Source organism: Hevea brasiliensis, chromosome 5 (assembly GCF_030052815.1).
Source record: "Hevea brasiliensis isolate MT/VB/25A 57/8 chromosome 5, ASM3005281v1, whole genome shotgun sequence".
NCBI lineage: Eukaryota > Viridiplantae > Streptophyta > Magnoliopsida > Malpighiales > Euphorbiaceae > Hevea > Hevea brasiliensis.
In genome coordinates, this window is record NC_079497.1 from 1,276,459 (window position 1) to 1,303,670 (window position 27,212).

Here is a 27,212-nt window from a genome sequence, read left to right on the forward strand (position 1 = left end):
ATGAAAATAACCGAACCAAACCGATTAACCAAAATTATCAAAATTATAAACCGAACAGAACCAATTAAATTTTAAAACCGAACTGATTGAACCGAATTAATCGGTTCGGTTCAGTTTTTCGGTTTAAACCGAAAACTGCCCTCCCCTAAAAGGAACGTTCTAGAGATTAGAACCCCCTTCTTTTTTACTCTTCTACATACATTTTAGAAATAAGTCATTTATCCTTCAATGTCTATGAACTACAACAGTGTTATTCATCAGTAAAGTTCATCTGTTAAACCTTCCAGGAAAATTGCAGTCATACAATGACAATGCGATTTCGATGCTTGTAAATTCCTAGTTCAAACAAGAATCTGTGTTTGACCAAAACGAAGAAGATAGATCAATTATCATCTTCATGGTCTGTAAAGGAAAACATGAGATGAATTCCTGAACTAAAGAAAGCCAGAAAGAAAGAAAAGCAACTGGGAGTCTGCAGTCATGGCAGCAGGCTAGCTGCAGAATATTAAACTTGGCACTCACCAAACTGCAGATGCTATGAAAATACTCCCTTGCACGAGACTTGGAATGTTAATCAAAAGAAGGAGAAAGAAAAGAAAAATGGCAAGTTACATTTTGAAGTCTGAATTTAGTTTTTATAAAATGGTAATCATAAACCTCTCCAACATATTCCCATTAGAGTTCCTTTCTCATATTCAGAATTGTAATTACAATACAAATCTCACACTCACTACTTTAACTAAAAAAAAATCAAAGAAAAAAGAAAATATTGGTATCAAATAAATCCTAAAAGCTGTGAAATAGCATAACAATTGAACCTAATTGACATAATAATACCATTGATCAAAACAATTTTTAATTAGAAAACCTGACAAAAAACTTTCTAATGAAAAAGACCTGACAACAATGGCAAATAGTTTTTATCTTAGCACATGTATATATATATGTATAGAAAGAAGAGAGAAAAAAGAAGGGGTGGGTGCGGGGGAATCCAATGGAAAGCATATGTGTTACTTGGGCTCTACTTTTGCTGGAAGTGAGTAACCTCCACTGTAATCAAAAGCATGTAAGTCATTAACATCCTTCTTAGGCACATCATTGTAAGGGTGTCTTGGAGCACCTCTTGAAGCTCCAAAGTCAGTCGCAGATGAGGAAGCTGAGGTTGAGTTTGTGTTCATTCCATCATTTTGTAATATAGTCTCTATTTCCTTCACCACTTCACTCATTGTTGGACGTTCTGCAGCTGATTCTTCCACACATTGCATAGCCAAATCCACGATCCTTCCAAACCCAACAAGATTTGTAGAGTTTCTAATGGCTGGATCCATTATTTCCTTCAACCCATAGTGTTCTTCATCATTTTTGTCCATTGCCATTCGTACTTCGCGAACAATGTACTTTCCTTTCTCAATTGGTTGCTTGGCAGTTACCAGCTCAAGCATTACCACACCAAAGCTATAGACATCACTCTTTTCTGTTAATTGTTGAGTCATGTAATATTCAGGATCCAAATAGCCCTGCAAATAAACAAAAAATTTTACATACAAAAAATTACCAAATCAAATGCTATAAAGTCTTGTATTTTTGAAACTGTTGCTCAACGTAAACATCTAGAGGCTATATTTGGAGATTTTGCAATTACTCACCAGGGTGCCCTTAACTTGAGTTGAAACATGCCCTTTTGTGCTGTCTGATACCAGCTTTGACAGGCCAAAATCTGCAACCTTTGCAGTTAAATTTTCATCCAGCAGAATGTTGGTAGACTTGACATCTCTGTGGATTATAGGAGGATCAGCAAGCTCATGTAGGTAAGTTAGCCCTCTAGCTGAGCCAAGAGCAATGCGAAGTCTCCTCTTCCAATCAAGATGAATGCCAGATCTCCCTGCAATGTGTTTTATACAGATGATTTAGATATAGAAATGGTATGACCATGTGTGATTGCGAAAGGAACTGTCCTGGAGATAAAAATACCAATTAGTTTTTTACTTTTCTACATGACATTTCAACAATAATTGGTTATCCCTTCATTGTCTGTGAAGTGCTAAAATACTTGGAATATAGGGCAGTGTTCTCAATATGGAGGCACGTAGTTGAACAGAAGTGGACGTACCTGACAGGCTTTCCCTGAGTGTTCCATTGGCCATAAATTCGTACACCAGCATCTGTTCTCCTTGTTCAAAGCAAAAACCAACAAGGCCAACAAGATTCTTGTGATGTACTCTCGACAGCAATTCAATCTCAGTCTTGAACTCTAGCCCACCTTGCATTGATCCTTGCTGAGCTCTTTTGATTGCCACTACTTGTCCTTCAGAAAGCATTCCTCTATAAACCTGGAGAGGAAGTGTAAAAGGTGACTCAGCAGTAACTTGGAGAAAATTTTCATGAATCATAACCAAAATCTTGAAGATTTACCTTTCCATAGCCTCCAGAACCTATCTCATTACTTTCAGAGAAGTTGTTAGTGCACTTCTTAAGTTCATCGTAAGAGAACCATCTTGCTCCCTTCAATTGTGGTGCGCCTCCACTGTCTTTTCCACTTGGAGCCCAAGATGCTGGAATCCATGATATATTGACCAAAATATTTCTGATGATGCCTTTGGCAAGTATACTGGTGCCTACTTTAGTGAAAGCAAGATTAAAAATCTCATGTAGTACTTACCAAATGGTCTGCTTAATCCAAGAGCCTTTTCTGCACGTTTCTTTTGCCGAATTGCATATATCCCTACTCCGAAAAGGCCTAGAACTAAAAGGGAACAGCCAGTTACTATCCCGGCAACTGCACTAGAGTTGAGAGAAGTTCCTTTATCTCCATCTGAAACATGTTTGTGTTGTTCTTATCAATGTATCATTCTAAATGTTAGCATATAAACTACATTCATAACTAAAGAATAGACATACAAGTTACCTGGAAAGGGGTAAGGTGATGCAATAAAAAGATAGGGTCCAAAATCTTTGGGAGGCTTGTAGGTTTGATTACTCAAGTCAAACCCTATCCTGATAATTTCTGTCCTATTAAAATATTTTCCAGTAGGGGGAAATAGTGCAAGCTGCACCTGAAGATAGTCATCAACATTGAAAAAGGGGTCCTGAATAAAAACTGAACCAGGCGTCAGGCCCAATTTTACCCAGAGGCTCATCTCTAGCTCTTGAAACCTATTCACATCGGATGAGTCCTTGAAGGAGGGTGCTCGGAAGTACAATGTCCCTTCATAAGGATATGCACATTCACATCTCTGAGGGCTGAGCTTCTGCCCATAAGGGCATTGTGGATTTCCACATTTAGTCACGCTAGTGGAGTAAGCCTTAGAAGTCGGCTGCTGGAGTTGACAGTAATTAGTATTTGAGAGAGCAGAGCATACAGGATTTCCTACAAGTCTGAATACAGGAGAATGGAGCATGGTAAATGGAAGACACAGACAATACAATTTAACGCAAATTTTAGATCCATGAACATTCTCACATTAGTGTACTTGTGTACTGAGCAGTTAGTGTCACAGAGGAAATATTATTGTTCTGCAGATCAACAAGCTGAAGTTGTGGACCAAGGCTTTCACCCATGTCCAGTTGGCCACTGAATGCATTGTTTTTTAATAACCTGCCAAGGTTTTAAAAGAAATAATTGGTTTCTTTTACATCCCTGAAAATTTATTTAGTGTGGTCAATCAGTATTCTGTACTCAAAATCAAACTCACACTTGCTCTATCTGCTGGTAACTGAAGATTTTTGATGGTAAAGGCCCTTGAAGAGACCCGTGCTCTATAACCCTGCACACCATGTTGATCACAGAATTGCAAAATGAGTGTACACAATATCCTATTAAGTTTCCAGATGTTTCATTTCTGACCTACTGACGACTTACAACGTGGTCAACGACGGTAAGGTGGAGAACCATTCTGGAGCTTCTTGTGTGACAAAAGAGTTATTGCTAAGGTCCCTGTGGAGATAATGCATTGATCAGGATTATTTTAAAATGACAACACAATAAGTTGAAGAGCAGTAAACTGGAAAGCAACTTCCATGGAATTTACTTACACATAATTAAGGCTAGTCATTCCAGTTAAGTTTGGTAATGGGCCTGTCAGCTGATTGCGTGCTAAATTCCTGAAGGATAACATAGAATAGCGAGGGAGAAGTTAATTATACGCTATTAAGTTTCAACCAACTAAAATCAATTTCTTCTCAAAATATGTGTATGCATTTGTGTACAAGTACTCACAATTCGACGACGCTTGTAAGATTGTTTAAATTTGTTGGGACTTTTCCTGTTAGAGCATTTCTATCAAGTCGACTGCAGTAAATCAGATTAGTCAGAATCCTGCTATATATCTATGCAGAGGACAATTAACGTTTAGTCAATGACAGATGAAACTGAGGCTGATTTCACTCACAGAACCTCGAGTGTCTGAACTTCTCCTATCGAATCCGGGATAGTTCCATTAAGTTGATTTCCATCAAATAATCTGTCATTAAAGAATCACATATAATTAGAAGGTTAGAAGAAATACACATACAAAGAGAGAGAGAGAGCAGAGAGAGAAACGAAAACCTACGGGTGGTTGTCAAACTTACACATGTATTAGTACCATATCAGAGCTGAAAAGTTGGGAGGGAATGGGACCTGAAAGCTGGTTCTTGTTGAAATGGCTGCAAGTTTCGCAATATTTAGCTATTATTCACAGAATATTCATCTGCTTAATGGTGCTTATGAATACAGTTTATTCATTTCATACTGGAAGGGGGATGGAAAAGTTTACTCACAAGTGCTTCGCCTTTAGAAGGAGGTCCAAGCCTGGAGAGGTGGGTGTTGAAATTGGGATGGTCCCTGTCAACTGATTTTCTGCCAAGTCTAGCCAGTAGACATTGGAGAGTTTTCCCAAAGAGGGAGGGATGTTGCCGGTCAAGTTGTTTGAGTTCAGGGCCCTGTGAAGAAGGATAGTGTTGAATAAAATGAATGAAGTAAGAACAGCCCGTTGATTTTCATTATAGTTTTTTACTATACTCTTACAAGAAGGATAACTCAGCAAGATTGCCCAGCTCATCTGGAATATTACCGGTGAAACCACAACCAGCAAGGATTCTGAAAAATGATAGAAAAGGCAAATACAGCAGTTTTAATCATGGAAGAATTCAGGTGCGTGAAAAACTAGATCAATAGAAAGTTGTAACTCAATGGATCTTACAGGATGTTCAAATTTTGCAGATCCCCTAAACGTGGAGTTAGAGATCCTGTGAGTTCTGGGTTAAATGACAGGTCCCTGTAATAAAAATTATAAAATAGTCTCACAACATGGAGTTTGAGAAAGAAATTACTTAATTATTTACTAATCTAATTCAATGACAACTTGGAAAGTTTCAAACTTGCTCCTGTTGTTTGCTTTTTCAGTTCAGGGAAAAAGGAGAAAAGCACTTACAAGGATATCAACTCAGTCAGGCCGCCAATATCACCACTTAGCTTCCCTTTGAGGCTCATGGTTGATAAACCCCTGAAAGAGGAAGGGGAAAAAAAAAACCCTTGAATGGTTAAAGTGAAGGTGCTTAATATGACATCAAAAAGAACAGGAACAGCTCATTATGATAGATGAGATCAGGAATTGAATTCAGAAAAACCCACAGTGCAGTCACCCTGGAATCCTTGCATGTAACTCCTTCCCAGGGTGTTCCACATGGATCTCCACTGCCCCAGCTCGGTGGAGTATTTTGCCAGGCATCTTTCAGGGACTGGAGAGCTGCAGCTGCATCACCAGAAAAAATAATCATATATGCTGTTTCTCAATATATCAGAAAATTTGTGCTTTATATAAGGTATCTATTTTGAATGTGCAACAGTACTAAAGATGCCCCGTATAAACAGAATTAGATTTTGATTTTGGATGACCATTTTCACAGAACACACAAGACCATCATAGCTTTCTCCTCCATGTTACTGCAATTCTGAAAAAGCAATAGCTACCAGCCTACCACACCATCACAAAACTAATTTGGTAATCACTAGAGTATTAATTTATTAACGAAGTTCATTTATTAAACTTTCCTGGAAAAATGTATTCATAGAATGACAATAATAACAATGCAAACAATAATCTGTATATGATCAAAACAAAGAAGATAGATCAATTACCATCATGAGGGTCTGTAAAGGAAAAGATGAGATGAAATCCTGCACTAAAGAAAGCCAGAAAGAAGAGCAACCAGAAGGCTGCAGCCATGGCAGCAGGCTAGCTGCAGAATGTCAAGCAAAGCAGTCACCAACTACAGACAGAAAAACCAAAAGACCCTTTAGTCAAAGAGTAGCACAGGAGGTGCCGGCCTGCCACATTTTCTGGAAAGTTTAGGTGGGTGAAGAAGGAACGAGGAAGCAGATTACAAGGTTAATGAATTGAGCTAAAACAATGTAACTCTTGACCTGACCTGCTTTAGCTTCTTTCAATCAATTTGTCTTGTCTTAGAAGCGACTCTAATAGCTAACCATCACCACTAACACCACCATCATTATTATCATCTAATCTCTCATTGTTTTTTCTCTTTTATGTTTTTCACTCTGCACGTCTCTTTCATAATCATTATAAAAACATTTGTACGTTTACCGTTTCCTCCGCCCCTCCAACAACAACAATAAGCTTTGATAATTTTGGTTACTAAATTACTAAGCATCTTTATGAACGGCCCAATAAGAGGTATTGAGTATATTTTAAGTATACCCATTTTTATTTTTTGCAACCTTACCATTATAATCATCGTTGTCCATCATGTTATGATACAATCAAGCATAACCCACTTCAATATTGTCTTTGCTTTAAATTACAACTATGCTAATATGTTTGGTATGAGCTAATTAAAGCTGTATAGAATATCAATTTTCATAATATAAATAAAGAAACATAAATAATTAATTAAAATATTAATTTGAAATTGAGGAAGCAGGCCATGACAAATATGAATGGCTAATCCAACCAAGAAAACAATGGGATTTATGTTGTAATGTTTATTAATTAGCATTGCCATAGAAAAAAAAAATGAATTGTTTCTTTCTATCTCTTACTCGTTTTTGCCGCATCCACTGTCTTGTATTTTTATTTGACCATAGTAGCCGAAGTTTAAATAAAAAATATTAATTCTATCATTAAAAATTAAAAATTTTATTTATTAATATGGAAATTAAAATGCCCATCAAAATTCAGTTATTAATAAAAATAATAATAAAAAAAATATACCAATGAACTTTAGCTCTCTTGTTTTAATGTCATCTCAAAGACCATAAAATTACGAATTCCAGCTCATATATATATATATATATATTATTTCGTGCATTGAGTTATTATTTTACTAATCATATTATATCCCATTATAACTAGTTTTTTAGAGAAAATTTAGTATTTTATTAATAAAAATAATAAAATAAGTACAACATCATATTCTCATGAGAGAAAAAAAATATAAATATAAATAATTAAAATATTCTATTTAAAAATAATTATGATAGAGTAAAATAATCTTTTGGGTAGTAGTTGATCTTTTTTTATTTTGAACCATAAAAAAAAAAAATTATGTATTACTATCTTTTTGAGAATTTATTACTTCTATAGCTAACAAAAAATATGAAACCATCAACCATTAATAGAAGAATATGCCACTTCATTGATAGAACAACAATATTCATACTTGAGTCTCTAATCAAAAGAGATTAATGATGCATGTTGTATTTCAAATTGCCAAATAATTCATTTAAATATTTAAAAAAAAATCTCTATCTTTTCTTAAAGACGCAAATTTAATGAGAGAAACTCAAATTTGTTCCAAACGAATACAGATCTAAGAGATTCTTAAAAAATACTAAAAAAAAAAAAAGGGAAATTGATCTAGGAGTAACCATTTATGAAAATTCACCTGTGACTGCCAAAACAAAGAGATAAAAAAGAGAAAAGAAAAAAAAAAGAGAGAAGAGAGGAGGAAAAGGGAAACAAAATGAGATAAGAGGGTCCCATTATAACTAGTTGGTTATTGATTAATTCATCAAATTGCAATGTAACTCAAACCCTAGGGGTACACTAGAAGTCTATGTCAGAAAATCATATCATACCCAGCAATGATTGTGAAAGCAAGAGAACAATGTCATAGGAAGATTGGTAGTGGAGGCTTCACTAAGAAACAGAACAATGCCAACAAATGCGAGAAGCAGAAACACTTGGAAATAAAGTGTGACAAGGATGGGCTAACTTCACCTTGTATGATGTCTATATAAGCAACGCACAATTGCTGAATTGCTTCTCCTTGACTTAATTATCTTCACACTCTGAAGAGTTGTCTCAATAACGAATTACTATGGGTGGTGATGGTCTGATTCAGAATTGGATCAATTTAATTTTAAATTAAAATTGGATTGAAATTCGAATTGATTAAAATTAAGTATAATCAAAACAGAATTGTTTAGTCTTATTTTTAATCAAAACAAAAGAAAATTTAATCATATTAGAATCAAAATCGAAATTAGAACTAGAAATTTTTCACTTCATTTATTTTTAATCCCCTAGTTCTAAAACTCAATGTTGGTTCAGTTTTGATTTTGATCCAAAATTAAACAATGATCGCCTGATTTCAAATTTAAATTTTTATCAAAATTAAATGAGCTAAAAAAGAAAAAATTTAATAATTGTGGATTTTGAGAGGAGAATTGGAGCAAGGCTTCCCTACAATAAGAACTTTATGGACTCATGACTCGAAAGAGACCGAAGAATCAACTATTTGTTTTTTACTGTGATCATTTTCTAGGAAATTTCATGGATTCTGACTGGTGATTGCCAACTTGGCCCAAGAGTCAGAGATTTCGACCGTTCGATGATGTGTAAGATGAAACTTAGGAATGATGAGCCAAGCTGAAGTCTGACCCAGGCCCGGTCCAAGTATAGTCCATACTGTTGCTCAGAGAGCGGGTTGGAACCGGTTACCATAACCACAAACCGGGTCGAATATAATTGGCCCATTAATCAAGTTGGGCATTTGGCATTATCTCAGTTGTCCTCTCCAACTTTCCCGGTGGTCATTACCCACAACTCTGCCATGGCGGCAGCCACTGCTCCACATGCGCCTGCACAGGCGCCCAATCCCCTTTCGCCACGCAATCACTGTGGGTGCCTTCCGGCGCGGCGACTTTGACAGTTTCGCTACGGATGCGTGGTGCAACGCTAACGACGGCTTTGAAGTGAACAGTTGATATTTGAGGCCAAGAAGACCACCGAGTATTGAACGCTGATACTCCGTGTCCCGCCTCCTTACTTCTGTAGCCCAATCTGCCGCTGACCTCGCTCTTGAGATTGATAGAGAGCTGGAGATTGGTGTTCAGTGGCGCACATTTTCCATAGATTTTGTTAGAAATTGGCCTAGGGTTTGTCCTTTCTGTTATATGCTTCTGGTTTCAACATTAATTCCCTAAATTGTCCAAATTTGTTGGGAAAGGAAGTTCATTTTCATCCAATATCCGTGTCAAACTCATTCCTGGTGGATTATTATTGTTTGTTTCTCAGCCTCTAGGTGTTACCAATTTATTGGAAACTATCTCCTCCTCCAAATGACAGCAAAAACAGAGTTAATACCGTTTGCTTGAATTCGGTTTATTGGTGTTGCTTATCTTACCATCATTGTTGTTATTCTTGCTGTACAGGAGGCAGCTTAATGATTTTCTGGATACCCCATTAGGAAGGAGTTTTGCTGTGAGTATAATCTCTTTATACCTATAGTACTTGTGGAAGAAAATTTTTCTCTTGGTGGATATTAGTATCTCTCAACCATGATGTACTCTCATTTCTGAATCATTTGAATAGCTTTCTGGGCTTTTGGATAAACAATATGTTAGCAAACAACCTTGGCAACTTTTTCACGGTTATGTGGTACTGTTAAAGGAGTTTTACTAGTTTGTGTGCAATTCAAAGTGGGAATATTATGAATATAGATATGAGTAGTTGGGTAGCTTCTGTTATATGCGTTTGATATAAAAAGTTTGTTTCAAAGTGGACACTGTGCATACCTGTTGTATAATATTATGGATAAATTGAAAAGTTTTAGATAGCCACATGACTGAAATTCCACGTCTTCAATTGATATTGGCGTGCTAAGATTCAAGAAAATTATCTTCCTTTCATGGGGGGGCACAGGGCATCTTATAATGTAAAATGATAGTTGTTTCAAACTTCATTCTTTAGCCACTTTTCTTTATGAATACAGTTTTTGTTTAGCGTCTTTGAGAGAATATAAAACAAAATGTTTTCATTGATGAAGTTAGTAAATGAATAGCTTTAATAGCCAGAGTTCATATTGATTTTTCTCATGTCTGTTTATGGGAGTTTTCTTCTGTCCTTTTGTGGTAGTTTTCTGGTTTTAGATGGCATCTTTAAGTTCATGTCATGCAGTTTCAATTATATGTTTTTATTATTATTTTTTTTAAATACTGTCCTTGTAGACTATTTGCTATTTTTCTTCCTCTGGGTATTATCCGGGACCCGGGTGGCTGTTTGGCTTCTTGATATTTGCTACATAGATTCTGCCATTTGCTGCACCTCTTCTCATTAGGACAGCAACAAATAATCTTGTCCTTAAGGTATAACATCATCATCGCTGTCAGAATTAGATGAGCTTTTTTGTTGGTTTTCAAATGTGTCCCTAGGCAAGTTTAAGCTGAAATTGTTTGGTTTTTCTATTTTTGTTACAAGAATAAGGTGCCTTAAGTAGGCTACACAAGATGGCCAGACTATAGAGCTTTAATTTGAGTCAAGATAGAGATAGAATCAACCCATATGTGCATGTGTTCTGTTGAGCTGCTTTTTGCATCAACTTCTATCAGTTTCTTATTGACAATAAATAACTACAGTGGTTCGCTGGCCTTTTATATCAAAATTTGGCAGGGGGCTTGCCCAGCATGTAAGAGGCAGTTTGTTGGTTAAAAAAACCAAATAATTCATTGTGCTACTTGTGGTAACATTGTGTGGCGGCCAGAAGAGACTTTTTGCAAGAGGTGATGGTAGAGGTAAAAACTGATCAGTGTTGAGTTTGAGTACAAATGACGAGATATGCTTGATGGATGGTAGTGGTTCACTTTACGCAGACTCTGGTCTTTGGAAAAAATAGTGTTTAGTCTATGCACTAGATGTTTAGACCTCAAGCTTTGTCATTCGTAGATAGCTTTCTCATCTTCTGGGTCCTCCTCTAGGATAGTTGAATTATTTCCATTTGTATACTTTCGTACACCCAGTTTAGAAACTAAATTACCAGACTTGAAAAATGTACAATACCCTTTGTTCATAAATCATGGCAGAATAACTTTTCCTTACTGTGCAATGGTGTGGCCAATGAGCTAGGAAAAATCTTTTGTGATCAATAGATGCTGTGTTATGAGGGAGTAAATTAAGGACATGCTTTATATGTTAGTGTCTATCTATATGACATTAAAAAGAAAAAAAATCTAATTGGATGACAGTTGAGTTTAATTTGCAATCTGTTTAGTAAATGTTGGCAAAGAAACAAGCAAAGTATCAAGTAAAGAAAAAGGAAATAATAATTTTATTTTAAGTGGGTCCTGAGAATAGAAATTGGTGTAAATTGAAGGACTTCCTGGTTGACTAAATGTAATCGATCAACAGTGATTAGCAGACATAAACTTACTTCTACAGGCATTCTTGTTATTGAATCTTTGACTAAATGGGAACCATGTCAACAATCACCGATCAAGCAGGGAGTTGCTTGTCCTTTCAGTGCCCATGTTTCTTTCTTTCTTTCTTCTTTTTCCTAAAAAAAAGTTTCTATCATTATTTTTTGGCAATAAAAACCTCAAAAGCTGCGATCATGTTGACTAGTGATTTTTTGAAAAAAGTGTTCTAAGGAGATTGAAAAATAGAGTTTCATATTCACATGTTTTTATTTTTCAAATTTTATTTAAGATTTAAAAATTAGTTTTAAGTTATTTTTTTTACTGTTTTCATTTATAATAATTTTTTTTTATAAAAAATAATAATAATTTTTTATAATCAAAATTATACCATAACTTTTCATAAATAAAATTGAATAATTATTTAAAAAATATTTATATATAATAATAATAAATTAATCATATTATTTATAAAATAAATAAATAATACACATTAAAAAATTTTTAAAAGTTTAAGTAAGTTTGTTACTTTGCCGGGGATGTGAACTACTAAACCGAGTTATCCATGCAGTATCATATGACAGCAAGCATCAGAGAATGTGATGCTATACAGATAATCGCTAGCTGTTGCTTTCATTATGAGGAATCCATTGCGTAAGACTTGATGGAGGATTAAGTAGTCTCCCTGCTATTTTATCAATACTCAGTCCTTGTATTTCACTAGCCTGCTTCTCAGTGGCAGTGCCATGAAACTCAGGAAATTACTCTTTTACTCTTGTGAACAGAAATTGCAGTTTTCATTGCAAAGGCAGGTAATTCAATTGTCTAGTTAAGCTTGCTTATTAATAATCACTCACTCCCTGCAAGTCTAGCATGATGTCAAGTCTGAATTTTAACTACAGGAGAAGCTGGTAGATTTCAAATGCTTAAACCTCATTTTACATGGTAAGAGTTGTGCATCTGTAAGAAACTAGAAATGCTGGAAATCCACACAAGTAATTGTTTTTTGTCTTCAAACAGCAGCTTGATGTCTCCACCATTACATTTTATGCCAAGCAAGTAGTAGCCTTGAACTTTCTTTTCTCTTATCACTTGCAGAATTGTATCTGAAAAAGGTTGAAAGCTAGTATCAGCATCATAAAAAATAAGTTACAAATGTAGGAAGCAGATTAGGTCTTACACTCCTCGGAAGTGGTTAAGACTCCCATGTACTTCTTTTCAAGGCACAGCATCAATTGTCTATGCTTCAAATGGATGGAAACCAACCTAAGTACTTTTTGTTCTGCAAATAAACATGAGATAGTGAGTCACATAAACGGAATAATGCACAGAAATTGAGAAAAGAAAAGCTCAGAATTCTAAAAGCTGTTCTACCAGAAGGGGTGATTATTGATAATTTAGCAGCTAATTTAACTGGCTCTTTGTTCCTGTCTGGGAATTGCAGGATGGAAGTTGCTCTTGATTCGAGGGTTGCAGCTCCCCTTAAACCTGGCAACGCATAAAGCATATATGATTCAGACGTTTGGATTTTCTTCTTTCTTCTTTCACGGTAGAAGAATATCAGTGCAACATATGATTCATAAACATTACCTGTTGCAGCAGCAGCAGTAAGAGTAATAATGTCAGCAGGGGTTTGAATGGTCAGGCCAGAGTTGACAGCAGAGGCAACATCTGCTCTATGTGCACCTACTGATTCTGCAGCTTCGGCACAAGCACTGGCTAGCAATGCAGAGGCACAGGCAACCCCATTACTTATTTTCACAGTTTCATTGTCCATATTCTTTTCTATTTCCATGCTGTTGGTGGCTGCAAAGCCAGCAATTGCTGCAGCCAGCCGTGCCACAGAAAGTGCAGCATGTATTTTGGCAGTGAGGAGTCGAACTTCTTCCTTCTTCTTCTCTCTTTTCCACCTCAATATACCAGTCAATGAATTTTCTCTTAGCCAACCCTTAATGCGCTTTAATTTCGTTTAGCAAAAAACAAAGGACAGTAATTAGATAAAAACAATGTGTTGAGCTTCTGTTGGAGATGAGACAGAGAAGATGAGTAGAAAGTGAGTGATCAATATACCCATATCAGTTTTTTGTTGCTTTGAGCTGCATGTTTTTTTCCATCATCTACTTGGAATATTATTCCTTCCTGCTCCCCTAAAACATCACTGTTATGATCTACCTTCTCTTCATGCTCCCCTATTTGTCTTTGCTTGTGATCATCAATATCCAATATCTGTTTCTATCAGAACACATATTTTCAAACTGTTATGACTAGCACAGAAATTCAAGGCACACACAAATAAAGTATAGAGAAAAGAAAGAAAACAAATGCTAGATTTATGTAATTTGACGGTAAAATTTACATTCACGGGCAAGACGTGGTCAAAAAAATCCCACAAAAGAACAGAAAATACATTATAATACAAACCAATTAGAGAAATCACAACTGTTTAAGTTGGTTAGTTATAGTTTCCTATATTGCATTAAATAACATGACAAGTACACCTGAAAATAATTAGGGTTATGGGTTGAATTAAAAAACCAAAAGAAATATATACTTTTATTAACATCTTAATATGATTTTTTATTATTTTTTGTAACATTTTTATATCATGGTAAAGAATGCTAATCTCACATGCAAATGATTCGAACATAGACATATGCCTTTGCATGGTTGACAGGAAGCAAAAGTAACTAGATTTCTCACATTGGATGATGACAATGTCTGTAGGAAGCCAGAGGCAGTTGGGCTCCATGATCGACATAGAAACTCCATGGCGTGCAGAGGGATATTCAAAGACTCATAATGGTAATGTTTAGTTCTTGTTGCCATTATTTCATCATTTGCCCTGTTCCAACACCTCTGCTCAAAAAGCTTCGCATTCTAATAAATTTTAATGATCAGAAAATAAATTCTGCAGAAAGAAAAAAAGATTAGACAGTTTAGTAGAAATCACTTTTATATGTTAATTAAGACTCACCTTATTAGTTTGTAATTGCTGCTGAGTTTTGAAGGAGACTCTTCCTTGGGTCAGTACTCCTCCTGGAAGTTCCTCCATATGAATGCATGCAAGATTCAACTTCTAACTTGCAAGAAACAAAGTTATCTACGAAGGAAAGTTATGGAACTTAAAACTCTACTTAATTCCAAAACAGACGAGTTTCTGCAGAAACCATGCACGTATCTACCAAAATAAAAAACAATACACATTTGGATATCTTTTTCTAAGGGGAAAAATCAAGAACGATAAGATGGCAAGAAAATAAAAACAACGAAATACATATACAGTAAGGGAAAAATCATTGAGCTGATAGAGTTTCTAAATCAGGAAAGCTCATGGGAGCCGTAAAAGAATAATATGAGCAGGATATATATAATCCAAACTGATTGAAAAGAGGAAAAACTATAATGGGATGTTGTTCCGTAAAGTAGAATGCCATAGGCAATTTATAGCTATAGCTATAGCTACTGCATGCAGCATGCTTATGCAAACTTACGCACATTCTACAAGTGGAAACCATGCACGTGTTAGGGACTAGCAATTTGCAAATTCTCAGGAGTATTATAACTCCACCATCTTCGAAAGGTGAGCATCTTAGAAGCTTAACAAATACTCAAAGAAGATTAAACAATTAATAAATAGCTTAATTAATACTAATCTTTTCTCTAAACTTCTTTTATCATGATGATGATATTGATACTCACATCCAAGGTTGAAAAATCTTGGGAGGGGACCAGCTTAGGCCTATTGAATCCGTGAACTGGCAAGTGAATATACAAGGAAAAAAAGATTACCATAATAGAATTTGCAGGCTCTTGCCTTTGATTACATATCGGTTTGTGGAAGTAGGAAGCCTTGGTACTTGTAGCCCACTAAATTACCTGCATTTTTTTATTTGTTTCTTGCATTTTGGTTGCTGCTGCACCAGCCCAGTTGTTAACTGGACCATTGTTATATGGAAAGCGGTATGCAGCAGATCGCGGTATGCGCGAGAGTGTGATACTTCACTTGATTATATGCTGAGTACTTTGAGATCAGGCTTAATCAATACATTATGGATTCAGAACATGAAAATTTTTTGTCTAAATTTAATTTATTATAGATTTAAAATATAATATTTATGTTGAGTTTTCAATAGATCATTTTAAATCTATAATTCTCACTTATTTTACTTGTGAATCTTTGAATTCATAATTTAAGAAATTGTAAAATGCTAATTTTTAATATTTACATAACATAAATTGCATAAATTTGCTTAATATAAAATTTTTAAAGTGTATATAGATAATAATACATTTCTAAAATTAATAAATATTTATATTAATTTTTGTGTAATTTTAAATTCCTTAATTAATAATTTTTTTAATTCTCTATAGCTTTTTAATTTTTAAATTTATAATAACAATTTAATGCCTATTTATTTAATTGTCTTGAAAATAATGGTGGTAATTTAATATTTTAATGCGTTATCTTCGAAAAGAATTGTAATCTTTGAATTAATAATTTTTGAGCCAATAACACAAAAAGGTGTTTTGGGCCACAAGCTTCTTGATGGACTACAAATTTTGATGTGCTGTATACGAATTACACGAACACTAACCATATATACACCCTTTCTTCAGCTCTCTCTCTGCTTCGATTCTTATTAATTGCACCAACGCTAAATTGTTTTCAGGGAAATCCGATCAAATCCACTTTGAATCTGAAGAAATTTTCTGTTTGTATTCTAATATTTTGCAGAGTGAGTATGGAGAGGCACTCTCTCGATTTCAAATTCCTGTGACTCTTCCTGCATAATTTATTTTTATGTATTTATATTTATAAAAAAAATAAATATATTATTAAAATTGTATTTAAAACTTATATTTTTTTATCTGTAATTTATTTTTTAATAAATAAATTTATATTATAAAATAATAAATTAAAATAAAAAAAAAATCATCTATCAGCAAAAAAACATCCTGCCATGAGAAATATCTCTACTTGGAGCCCTGAACTCATGTGGAATAAAGAAAGCGATTCCCATTCTCCACCCACTTCTTGTAAAATTTTTTATGCAGTTATATATATATACACGAAATTTTTATGTTAGTTATCACCTATGTCAATCCTCTTCCTTTATTCAAACTTATGACCGACTAAACACAAACTACTTAAGCCATATTATATATATATATATATATATATATATATATATATATATATATATTTGTTTATTTTTCTGTCTATCAGGAAGTTTCTTCGGCCCTCCATCGGTTCAAATGGTGATTGCGCAGTGTCACTTGTGCCAATTGTAAATAATAAATAAGCAAACAATAACACAAAATTAAATTGTGAGAATAGGCAGGTCATTGTTCATGTTATTCTAATCATCATGAAATTAAAGTACAAGAATATGCAAGCCACTGCTTTTACTATAATTTTTTTTAATTAATCACATGGCTGAATCCCACTTGAATAACAAAACAGGCTTAGTACACGATTCAATAAAGGATTCAGAAACAAAATTGGTGAAAAAACCAACCATAACAAATATTCAACCAACATTGTAAAGGTTAATACTGATGGCTCGAGACAATTCCAGTAAACAAAATAAAGCAGAAATTGCAAAATGTAGTCCAACATCAAGACTTTGAAATGCTGATTGAATTTATCAAAATTCCTACTTCTTTTCTTCTTTCTCAGCTTCTGCAGCCTTCTTCATTCGGGCACCAGCATGGCGCTTGTTCATCTGCTCAAGTCGCAGCTTGTCATATGCCTTGAATGATTTCATCTCCTCAGTGACCTTGACAAGCTCCACAGATGGCTTCTCACGTACAATAGGCATGAGCGGTCCTTGTACTTGGGTTGCGGTTGCCAACTCCTCAGGAGCAGAATCACCAGCCTGCACCAGGAAAATTATTTTTTCAAGCAATCAAGATAGGTAGCATATCTGAAAACTGAACACCAGCCAATCAAAATTACCTTGAACTTGCGGGCAAGTCTTGGGAAGACAACCAACTTGGCCTTGTAAGTCTTCAGCCTTTGAACATTGGCTTGTAAGCCCTCCAGAGAACGGTTCTTTCTACGATGATCAACAGCTATTCCAATTGTAGGGGCAAGCTTCTTTGGAATACCAGCAGCCTGGTAATTGAAAAAGGCATTAAATCATTGTAACAGGTATTTAACAAAAAAAAATAATAATAACATATGTAGTAAAGCAATATTTCACTTTACAGACTAAAAATTCAATATTTTAATTTGCATTCACTAAGATGAGATAAATTTAACGAAAACAAACACCAAAGAGAAACTAAGTCACATATGCGCTCATGCAGCTCAGCTGCTTGCACTAGAAATATTAAACATATTCATGGGAGACAAATTAGACAGTTCTACCAACTGGGAACATCTATTAAATTCGATATCTCATTCATGCCAGTTTAGTCCTAGAATCCTTGGAATGTGATCAAGAATAACAGCTGAGAAACAACATAATGAATGGCTCAAATAAAGTGGACTATCCACAGGTCAGTAGATCAGCAATTGCCTTCAAAAGCACGTAAGATAAATCATAACATGAACGATAAGACTGCACAAAAGCCACATAAGAAACAAAGATGATAGATCTTCACAGCTTTCTTTTAAGATACTAATAAAGAAAATTAATGTACCTTGAGCTCTTCAAGAGAAAACCCTCTACCAGCCCTCAATTTCATATTATACTTTAAAGTCTGTCCATGGACAATTGGTCGGAGAGATCCTGCTGTGGGCCGAGGAAAGATCTTGACAGCTTTCTTTTGGCGAGCTGATAAAAGTAGAAGAATTTAGGCACAATATGAATCAGTCGAGTGCCAAATGAGAAATTTAGTTTCACAAATGCACATGTGTAATGACATGTAAACCAAAATTTCAGTTCCCAACTCCAAAAATCACAAACAAAAACAAAAACAAAAACAAAAAGCTACCCACCAATTCGTCTCCTTGTTTTTCGAGCAGGTTGGTTAAACCATGTCTTGACATAATTTTGCCAGTGTTTTTTAAAGTGCCCATTAGGCACAACATTGTTATGCTTCACCATGACTCACCTGAAAAGTCCTGAAATCAGTAAAAACTAACATCAATTATTTCTGAACATAACAAGTATAAAACATAAACGTAGGCAGATCAATCACAAACTCATTTTAATCCACAAGAACATTATCAATGTATCAATCTTCTTCTTGGTTCTTAAGCTAGTGATCACCCGTCAATAATTATCAAATAATTTACACACCAAAGATAAAAATGAAATAAATCCAACTACAAAGTTCGAGCAAACAATTAACACAGCTTAAATCAATGAAACCCTCTAACCAAAAAATCCAAATATATTCAGTTACTGCATAGCTGCTAATAGAAAAGATTACGATGCTAATTAAGCTACGTTCCCTTTTCTTCTGTTTTCTTTTGGATTCGATCATTTTCTGAATAAACAAAATGAAGGGAAATAGATGGGAATTTGAGGAAAACTTACAATGCAGGGAATCCCTCTTCCTCGTTCAGCTTCAAGCGGCTTGGAATGTAGAATAGAGCTCTCGGAGTCGCTTTGTACAGAGATTTAATGGAATATTACAAAACCAAAACCCTAGATTATTGGGTCTTTTCGGGTTGGGTTGGATGGGCTTTTTTCTGGGCCTGAATCTTGTTGGGTTAACCACACCTCAGACCAACCATATTCAAGCTGCCAAAAAAATTTTAAATTTTAATTTAATATATTTTAATTATAAAAATTTTAAAATAATGAAATAAATTTTCAAATTATTTTTTCAACATATAAAAAAATATTTTAAAAAATAATTTCAAATTAATTTTTTATCCTTTCAATCACAATTACTCAATTTATACTGAGCCTACATATGACTTACCCCTGTTTAGATTTTGATTATTTTAAAATTAATAATTTTAATCTTAGTGAAAAATACAGGATTTTGAGGCATTAGAATATTTCATTATATAATAATTCAAATGATAAAAGATAATTATATTTAAAATTAGGAGCCAAAGGGTAATACAATTTCTAATTTAAAATATCATGTACTAAATTATAATGATAAATACATATTTTTATAATAAGAACTAAAGTGCTGAATTATTAAAGAATTTCAAAAATAAAAATTGGTAATTTTAGAACAGTAAGCATCAAAATCTATATTAGATAAAACCTCAGAGGCCTTTTCTTTTTCCCATTAACCCTAAAGCACAAGGATTCTAATTTCAGGTAATTGAACTTTTGTCTAGTCATGATTTCATTCACTTAATTGAAGTATTGGTTCTAACAAGTCCACAATAGACATTGCCAAGAAAATATTTTAGTTATGTAAGAACTTGGCCAGCTTTAGAAACAGTCGATTATTATCCTTCCATAACAAAACTAGCTGAAACTTTGTACACATTTATCAAGAAAACAATGATTCTTGACAACAAATTTTAATGCATTGTTGATCCGTAGTAATTACAGATAAAATCAGCTATTCAAATAGATGTTTTCTGGTATGGTTGATTTGGAAGATAACCAGCCAGACTCTTTTTCAAGGGGAAGAGTGAATTTCTATCACAACATTGTTGTCTCCAGTCATTATCCTATTGCAGAGTTCTGGGCTAGATCAGAGCTGTCAACATAATTCAGTTCAATCAGAAAAGAATTCTTGAAGGACGCCACTTCTCCATAAAATGTAGGATGCAAACTACAGTTATAGCTTGCGCTGTGCGAACCATCATGGCAGAATGTTCTGTGCGCTGCTGGATACCAGAAGAACATGATCAGAGTTAACCACAAATTACCATGGTTTCCAGTTAAGGAGTGACAAAAAAGAATGATGATTGAAGCCTTGACGAGTTTTATCTCTCTGTTAGTTAAAATTCTATTTTCTATGCTTCCAGCAATGATGATTTGCTTCATAAAAAATAAAGCATCATTTTATTTCCCCCATTTTCCAGAAGCTTAACTGCATGCAATTAAGGAGAAGGTGAGGATAAACAAGGAATATATAAATTGCAAATGCTCAAAATAATACAACGCCACGCTGCAAGAAAATAGTAAAGAGATTCTTACATGAAGTGCAATTAGTCTGTGATTAGCTGCATGGAATGATATAGCATCTGTGACAAGCCAGAATTATGAGGTTCTCTTATCACTTTAACTATTTGTAGTCAGAAAGGGGAAATTTTCTTGCTCATTCACTTCAGCAACTGCAATACTCCATGGTTGACCACAAGGCACAGGAAATTGCTAAATCACATAGCTAGATAAATTTCAACATAATCATGTAGTCTTCCAAACAGGGCATTTCTATTCCACAGTTTGATAATCTAATTTAATCTACTCAGGCTTTGACAGCATGACTCGCTGAATAGATTTTCTCTTTCTTAGCTTCTTTATCTTATTTTTCCTCCTAAGCTCAACCTTACTCTTAAGCTTTTCCAACTTTTCTTTCCGACCCTCTATGTCAGCTTGAATTGCCTTTTCTCTTTTGTCATCTGATAGTAAAGCCAATTTTGCAAATTTTTTTGGCCTCACCAATCCAAGTTTCTCAGTTATCTCCTTAAAGGCAGGAACAAGGCCACGCCTTATGAAACATCCCTCAATAAGCTGCATCGAGTTTGATTCAGGGAGAGATGGAGCATCTTTCAACTCAAGGTCCAAGCAGAAAGGCGAGTCCTTCAACCACATTCTGAGGGAGTGTGCCTTAGCTACAAGGAGTCCACTTCGTGTTTTGCAGGGAAGAAATGGAGATCCCATCTCCCAAAGGCATGCCTTCAATGTGTTATTAAGTGAAACCATGTTGTATTCAGCAGTCCCAGTTATCAGCACAACTGACTTAGGAGATGCTGGATAACCTCGTAAAGAAGCATCCTACCATAATAGATGCACAAAAATGATTTGTGCTAAAAGCTCTCATTATCATTTTCCCAAAGAATAGTAACGTCATGCATTACAGTGAAATCATTTATATGTGAAATGAGAAACTTATGTAAATAGCATACATGCACACGCACATGCACGGACATAAACTCTTGGGAATGCTTGCATGCACATACACAAACAGATATGAGGTATTAATTGAATATCAGATTGAGTTGGAAATTTGAGCTTCAGAGAGCTAGCCCATTCTTTGATACTTCCACAATTACTGGCCTTTTCCAGTTCTCCTCAAAAAAAAAAAGTTGCTTGGCTTTTTTGGATTCTTCAAATGCATGATAGGGGCGCCCTTCATCTTTGATTTGTATTCTATTTTAGCTTCCAAAGAAAATGGTTTGAAAGAATGGTTACTAGTGTCAGAAGGTACATTTGTATTCCTTTAGCTTCATTTTGATTTGCTCTCAACAATGAAAAAAAAAATTGAATAGATTGATTTCTATTCTCTTAGATTTTATGGAAACCGGATGACAGGACCAAGGAGGAGAGAGAGAAACAGAGAAGTGGGGAAAAGAGTAGTTGACAAGGATTTAATCCAAAATTAAGAACAACTTTTCTATACATGTCATATACTCCCAACAGTCTGTTAAAAGAATGTCCACTGAGAGACCAAAATGCATATTTTTTGAACAAGGACTTGAGTTTTGAACTGTTGATAGCACTAAACCTTAGGAGGGATTCCAGTAATTATCCCAATTTTCATGATATGAAAGAGGTCTATACTCTAGGGCCACTACAATGGTCAAAGCCAAAAAATTTGGAGCATTTTCAGCATTATCAAGATTTATGAAAGTTGAAAGAACTACGATTCACTAACCAGATAAGGATGATGGTCTATAACTTCAAGATACACAAAATATCAAGAGTCTCAAGTATTGGTAAGTTGGCTGTATATCATAGAACAACCACCAACAATAGTGGCAATAGTAATGACATTTACTATCAGAAATTAGCTCAGTGCTCCACTGCCCCTAACAGAAGTAACATGAATGAATAATATGACTTGTGCAAAAAAGTTTATAAGTGCATAAGAGAACTTGCCTGCATGTGGTCAAGCCATAAAGTAAGACCAACAAGAGCTGCACCACCTGACAACTTTCTAAAATCAGCCCCCCAATCTTGGTCAGCCACCCTGCATCACAAAGACCACAAGGTACAAGCAAAGTAATGCAAAGTGAAAACAAAATTACAAGAGAAATTAATGTCTGATACTTACGTATAATTTGGCACGTAACATAGTATTATATCTTTCAGACACTTTTTTTTGTTTAATTTCATAAAAAAGAGATTCTTTCATCCTTCTCAATCCAGAACTCCCTTATTGGTATAAATACAAATAACGCAAAAGAAAGTTTCTCTTCACTTTTTAATTTATCAGCACCCACCTGAACACATCATGGCCATAGATGCTCCTCTTGACTGCCAATTGAAAAACCCATGAAGCAGTGGCTCGAAGTTCAAATGCCCACAACAAATCCTCCAAGGCATTAACAAAGTTGAAGGCTGCATTGTCTTCCATGTTTTCAAGCATCTCGAGACATTGATCCACCTCTGAAACTAGCAACTCAGATCTTTGTGTTAGAAGCCTGCAAAAGGATAATCAATCGGAATATTAAAAAAAAAAATGTATCTAGGAGATTCTAGCCTCACTTACAGTTAATAGCTAATGACTACCTGATTGGGAGATTAAAGCCAGAATCTCGCAAAGCATTTAAAAGGATAATGGCTTCACGTCTGTGCTGGGACAAACTAGCAGCTCTAATAAAGCATGTCCATATTCTGTGATCTGACTCCAGACCATCTTTCTTCATCTCCATGAGTTTCTGAATTCCAACATTGTAATCCCTATTTCTAAGATAAGCGTCAATAACAGAACTATATGGCAGTGTACTGAGATTTAAACCTGATCCTTTCAAATTAGTGAGCACTTTTTCAGCTTCCTGGGGCTGTCCAGAGCTGCCATAGGACACCATGAGTAAGTGCATTGTGGCAATAGTGGGTTCTACTCCTGCATCCTTCATCATGCTCAACAGCTTTTCAGCTTTGGAGTGATTTCCAGAATTTCTAAATATTTTCATCATAATATGATAAAAAGAGCGATCCAATTTATATCCTTTTGATAGTAACTCTTCAAAAAGTTCCTCTGCTTGCACCACCAATTGCTGCTTACCAAATGCTGCAATCAAACTTTTGTAAGTATCCAATTTGGGCTCCAATCCAACCCTTCTCATTTCGTGCATCAGTGAAAGCCCTTCCTCTGGTCTATGGTCTCTGCAATACATTACAATCAATGTTTTGTAAGTGTCCTCATCTGGTTCAAGTCCATCTTGTTTAATCCGCTGGTAAATTTGAGTTGTCTTCCTAAAATCATCAATTCCAGTGTATAACCTGAGCATGGAATTCCATATTGAAAGATCAGGCCTGAATCCTGCTTCTTCCATCTCAGAAACCATGGCTTCAGCATCTCTTACCCGTCTTCCCCTGCATAACAACCCAATCATTATTCTGTAAAGATGCATGGTGGGGAAATAACCTGCGGCCTTCATTCCATGGTATATTTTTTTCACTTCAAATATATTTCCTGCCCTTGCAAATGCATCAAGCATCAAAAAAATAGAACTTTTGCTGATTTTAAAACCAATATCTTGCAACTCCTGGATTACCACATAAAGCTCTTCCAATCTTCCATCAACAATCAAAGCTTGCAAAAGACCATTAATGGAATCTACAGTTGGGGAAGGACCATCTCTCATCATTGTATTAAAAACAGCCCTGCCTCGCTCATAACAGCCACTTGCTGCATAAGCTTGTATTAAAGCATTCCAGACTTTCCGATCCACAGTCACACATCTTTGTCTAAGATTCCCCACCAGGCTTTCTGCTTTCTGCCACAACTTCAATTTTCCATATGTCTCAATGACAGCAACATCAATAGAGATATTATCAAACGGCATGCCCTCCAATTCTGCCAAGTCAATCATATGATGAGCTGTTTCAGGGAAACCCATTTTACAATACAAGAGCACCATACTTTGGTAGAGAGATTCAGAAGGTTTGACACCACTGAATCTCATGTCAGAAAAAATTTGAGAAGCTTCAGCAGTGAGTTCATTTTCTTCACAGGACTGAATCAAGGACTCATACATGGTACAACTCCCACAAAACCAGCCAAATTCCCTCATGCTGTTATATTCCTTTAAAGCAGCATCTAACTGCTTAGCCTTGCAAAGTGTAACAATTGAAGCTTTAGTTACAAGTTGGCTGGAACTAGGAGCATGTTCTTTTAAGAATTTAAGCAAGTCAAGTGCTTCAGAGTGTCTCCCAGATGAACTATATGAACTCAAAATGGACAGTAAACTCTCATGGTCAATTTCACAGCACCCACTGATGGCCAGCCTCAGCATTTTTGAGGCAGCATCATAGCATTCACCCTTGACAAGAATAGAAGCAATAGATTGTGGATTCATACCACATAGTTCTTCCATATCTCTAATTACTCTTTCAATATCCTCCACTTTACTTTCTCTTCCAAGATTTCGAAGCATTACCCCATAAACAGTAGGATCTGGAGGGATACCATCGCGAACCATTTCCTTGTACAACATCATTGCCTTCTTTTGCTCATTAAACCTCAAGAAGATATCCAACATAACTGAGTATGCTAGTTGATCGGGTCTAATTCCAGATCTTAGCATGCAATCAAATGTCTCTTCAGCCTCCACTCGTTTCCCAGCCTTGGCATACCCACAAATCAAAGCACTATAAGTCCTTAAAGTAGGTTTAACTCCTGTGTCCAACATCTCTGACATCACACTAGCAGCCTCTGCCATCTTATTTGCCTTCCCAAGTGAATCAATCAAGACAGTATATGTAACTGCATCAGGAGTTCGACCTGAAAACTTCATGTCCCTATAAAGCTTTAATGCTAGATCATGCTGACCTTGCCTTCCATACATGTGGATAATAGTATTATATGTCATCTCATCTTTACTAAACCCTGTATTCACCATTTCCTCACAAACCTCTTTTACCTTATTCACATTCCCTTCTCTTGCATAAGCATACAACAAAGAGTTATATGTCACTGCATCTGGGAAAAACCCTTTCACCTCCAATTCCTTAAAAAGCTGTTCTGCTTTGCCAGACAACCCACATCTTCCATATACCGAAATCATAGCATTGTACGTCCATAGATCAGGTTGACAACGATGTGCCTCCATATAATCAAAAACCTTCATGGCCTCCTTCAAATTTGATTCACGTGAACAAGCGCTAATAAGAGTATTGTAAGTGATTGTATCTGGCCTAAGCCCTGACCTCCTCACCTCATTTAAAAGCTCCATGGCCACATTTGGCATCATTGCACCTGCCTTCAATCGAGCATTTATCAAAGTATTGAAACTAACAAGGTCTGGTTCACATCCTCTCTCACGCATCAGATCAAGCAGTTCTTGAACCTTATTGAACCTACCAGTCCTTGCATACACACCCATCATGGCGTTATAGACTTGCACAGTATTACCAACAGAGGGCTCTGCTCTAGTAAATATTTCCACAGCCAAGGCCTCTTGATAGGCCTTTCCCAACACGGCCAAAATAGTGGCAAGCATCCGGGCATTAGGGGAATACCAGTGACGCAAATTCAACCACTCATACACCTCCAATGCCCGGTGCCAGTTCTCCTGGCCTACCCACTTCACAACAAAGCAAAAATCAGTAGGTGTCATCTGCACCTTCCGATCATCCAACACATCAGCCACAAACTGATCCGGCTTCAATTCTAATATCCTATCAGTAAAAAATTTCACCCTTTCCCTCCAATCCTTGGCCCTCTTGAGGGCCAATTTGTTCATTTTCTTAACCCTAGTTCTACTCTTCCTCCCCAATCTTTCCTGGGTCTCATCATCCACTTCCAAAGACTCTGCAGAACCCACATTCCGGGTCCCATCTTCGCCCTCCGATTCGGGCATTTCATCAACAAAATGGGCAGGCGGCGGGGAAGCAACATTAAACCGGGTATGGGGAGAAGGGCAAGTCTCAGAAAGCTTAAGATGGGGCCATCTGACCGATGGTGAAGCTCTGCTATAGCTAAATTTCTGTGGTGTAATACTACTGCTTTCAGAGTTATCTAGTTGCTGTTCATTCATTGAAGCAGTAGAAGTAGTAGAAGGAGAGCGATGTAGAGAGTAAGGAAGAGAGTTGGTGGTTTTGCATACCTTGGAAGGTGATGAGACAAAGGCCAGCACTCCAGTGCAAGCCATGCTCCGCTGAATTTTTCCAGAACTGCGATTTTGATATTAGGCCCTCGCACAGCGGACTGTAGTCTCGTGGATTCCGGATGAGATAATGGTAATACACAAGATTTTTTTTTTTTTTGGGTAAATTAATATTAGATTTTTTATAAAATGTGAAATATTATTTAATATATTAATTTTTATTTTTTAAAATTTAATTAAAATATTTTTAATTTTATAAAATCAAACTGTTTAATATTTCACACTTGATGATCAAAGCAAAATACCTTTATTAGCCATACAAAACAAGATCATAAAATTAATGATAAATTACTATTAAATGTTTGCATAATATTAAAATTAATGTTTGTATAATATTAAAATTAATTAATTAAATGTTCATTTAATTAAATT

At 35.6% G+C, this 27,212-nt stretch overlaps 4 protein-coding genes and 2 long non-coding RNA genes across 13 annotated transcripts; 2 read left to right on the forward strand and 4 right to left on the reverse strand.

Annotated features, from left to right (window-relative positions):
• Positions 1-608: 608 nt before the first annotated feature.
• On the reverse strand, positions 609-6,407 carry LOC110667695 (leucine-rich repeat receptor protein kinase HPCA1). Its single transcript, XM_021828621.2, has 19 exons — positions 6,119-6,407; positions 5,612-5,732; positions 5,412-5,483; positions 5,181-5,255; positions 5,006-5,077; positions 4,759-4,920; positions 4,570-4,644; positions 4,389-4,460; positions 4,217-4,288; positions 4,033-4,101; positions 3,860-3,934; positions 3,693-3,764; positions 3,461-3,595; positions 2,906-3,375; positions 2,660-2,812; positions 2,413-2,552; positions 2,111-2,330; positions 1,647-1,882; positions 609-1,517 (listed from the first exon to the last, which is right to left on the reverse strand). Exons 1-19 carry the CDS (start codon positions 6,204-6,206, stop codon positions 1,011-1,013), a joined length of 2,886 nt encoding a protein of 961 aa, XP_021684313.2. The 5' UTR covers positions 6,207-6,407; the 3' UTR covers positions 609-1,010.
• A 2,602-nt stretch (positions 6,408-9,009) lies between these two features.
• LOC110667696 (uncharacterized) lies at positions 9,010-11,318 on the forward strand. 2 transcript variants are annotated; one of them, XR_009148726.1, is made up of 2 exons: positions 9,010-10,588; positions 10,859-11,318. It is a non-coding gene; the product is annotated as an uncharacterized LOC110667696 (long non-coding RNA). The 2 variants fall into 2 exon arrangements; XR_009148727.1 differs by having other exon boundaries at positions 10,893-11,318.
• A 1,136-nt stretch (positions 11,319-12,454) lies between these two features.
• LOC110667697 (uncharacterized) lies at positions 12,455-13,573 on the forward strand. Its single transcript, XR_002497330.2, has 2 exons — positions 12,455-12,577; positions 13,077-13,573. It is a non-coding gene; the product is annotated as an uncharacterized LOC110667697 (long non-coding RNA).
• Positions 12,554-15,028, reverse strand: LOC131179833 (uncharacterized). Of its 4 annotated transcripts, none has more exons than XM_058146506.1 (7): positions 14,607-15,028; positions 14,333-14,500; positions 13,703-13,864; positions 13,223-13,589; positions 13,007-13,120; positions 12,813-12,914; positions 12,554-12,738 (listed from the first exon to the last, which is right to left on the reverse strand). In XM_058146506.1, the coding sequence occupies exons 1-7, from the start codon at positions 14,682-14,684 to the stop codon at positions 12,566-12,568; spliced, it is 1,164 nt and encodes a 387-aa protein (XP_058002489.1). In that variant the 5' UTR covers positions 14,685-15,028; the 3' UTR covers positions 12,554-12,565. The 4 variants fall into 4 exon arrangements, with proteins under 4 accessions (XP_058002489.1, XP_058002488.1, XP_058002487.1 ...); XM_058146505.1 differs by having other exon boundaries at positions 13,703-13,858; positions 14,333-14,509; XM_058146504.1 differs by having other exon boundaries at positions 14,333-14,509.
• Positions 15,029-16,958: 1,930 nt separating this feature from the next.
• On the reverse strand, positions 16,959-19,250 carry LOC110667753 (60S ribosomal protein L13-1). Of its 2 annotated transcripts, none has more exons than XM_021828716.2 (5): positions 19,123-19,250; positions 18,579-18,704; positions 18,281-18,414; positions 17,592-17,750; positions 16,959-17,511 (listed from the first exon to the last, which is right to left on the reverse strand). In XM_021828716.2, exons 2-5 carry the CDS (start codon positions 18,685-18,687, stop codon positions 17,290-17,292), a joined length of 624 nt encoding a protein of 207 aa, XP_021684408.2. In that variant the 5' UTR covers positions 18,688-18,704; positions 19,123-19,250; the 3' UTR covers positions 16,959-17,289. The 2 variants fall into 2 exon arrangements, with proteins under 2 accessions (XP_021684408.2, XP_021684409.2); XM_021828717.2 differs by having other exon boundaries at positions 18,579-18,694; positions 19,123-19,216.
• A 732-nt stretch (positions 19,251-19,982) lies between these two features.
• On the reverse strand, positions 19,983-26,854 carry LOC110667694 (pentatricopeptide repeat-containing protein At3g18110, chloroplastic). 3 transcript variants are annotated; one of them, XM_058146509.1, is made up of 5 exons: positions 23,239-26,851; positions 22,950-23,150; positions 22,606-22,696; positions 20,701-21,501; positions 19,983-20,387 (listed from the first exon to the last, which is right to left on the reverse strand). In XM_058146509.1, the coding sequence occupies exons 1-4, from the start codon at positions 26,823-26,825 to the stop codon at positions 20,968-20,970; spliced, it is 4,413 nt and encodes a 1,470-aa protein (XP_058002492.1). In that variant the 5' UTR covers positions 26,826-26,851; the 3' UTR covers positions 19,983-20,387; positions 20,701-20,967. The 3 variants fall into 3 exon arrangements, with proteins under 3 accessions (XP_058002492.1, XP_058002491.1, XP_058002493.1); XM_058146508.1 differs by having other exon boundaries at positions 19,983-20,593; XM_058146510.1 differs by lacking the exon at positions 20,701-21,501 and having other exon boundaries at positions 19,983-20,384; positions 23,239-26,854.
• Positions 26,855-27,212: the final 358 nt, after the last annotated feature.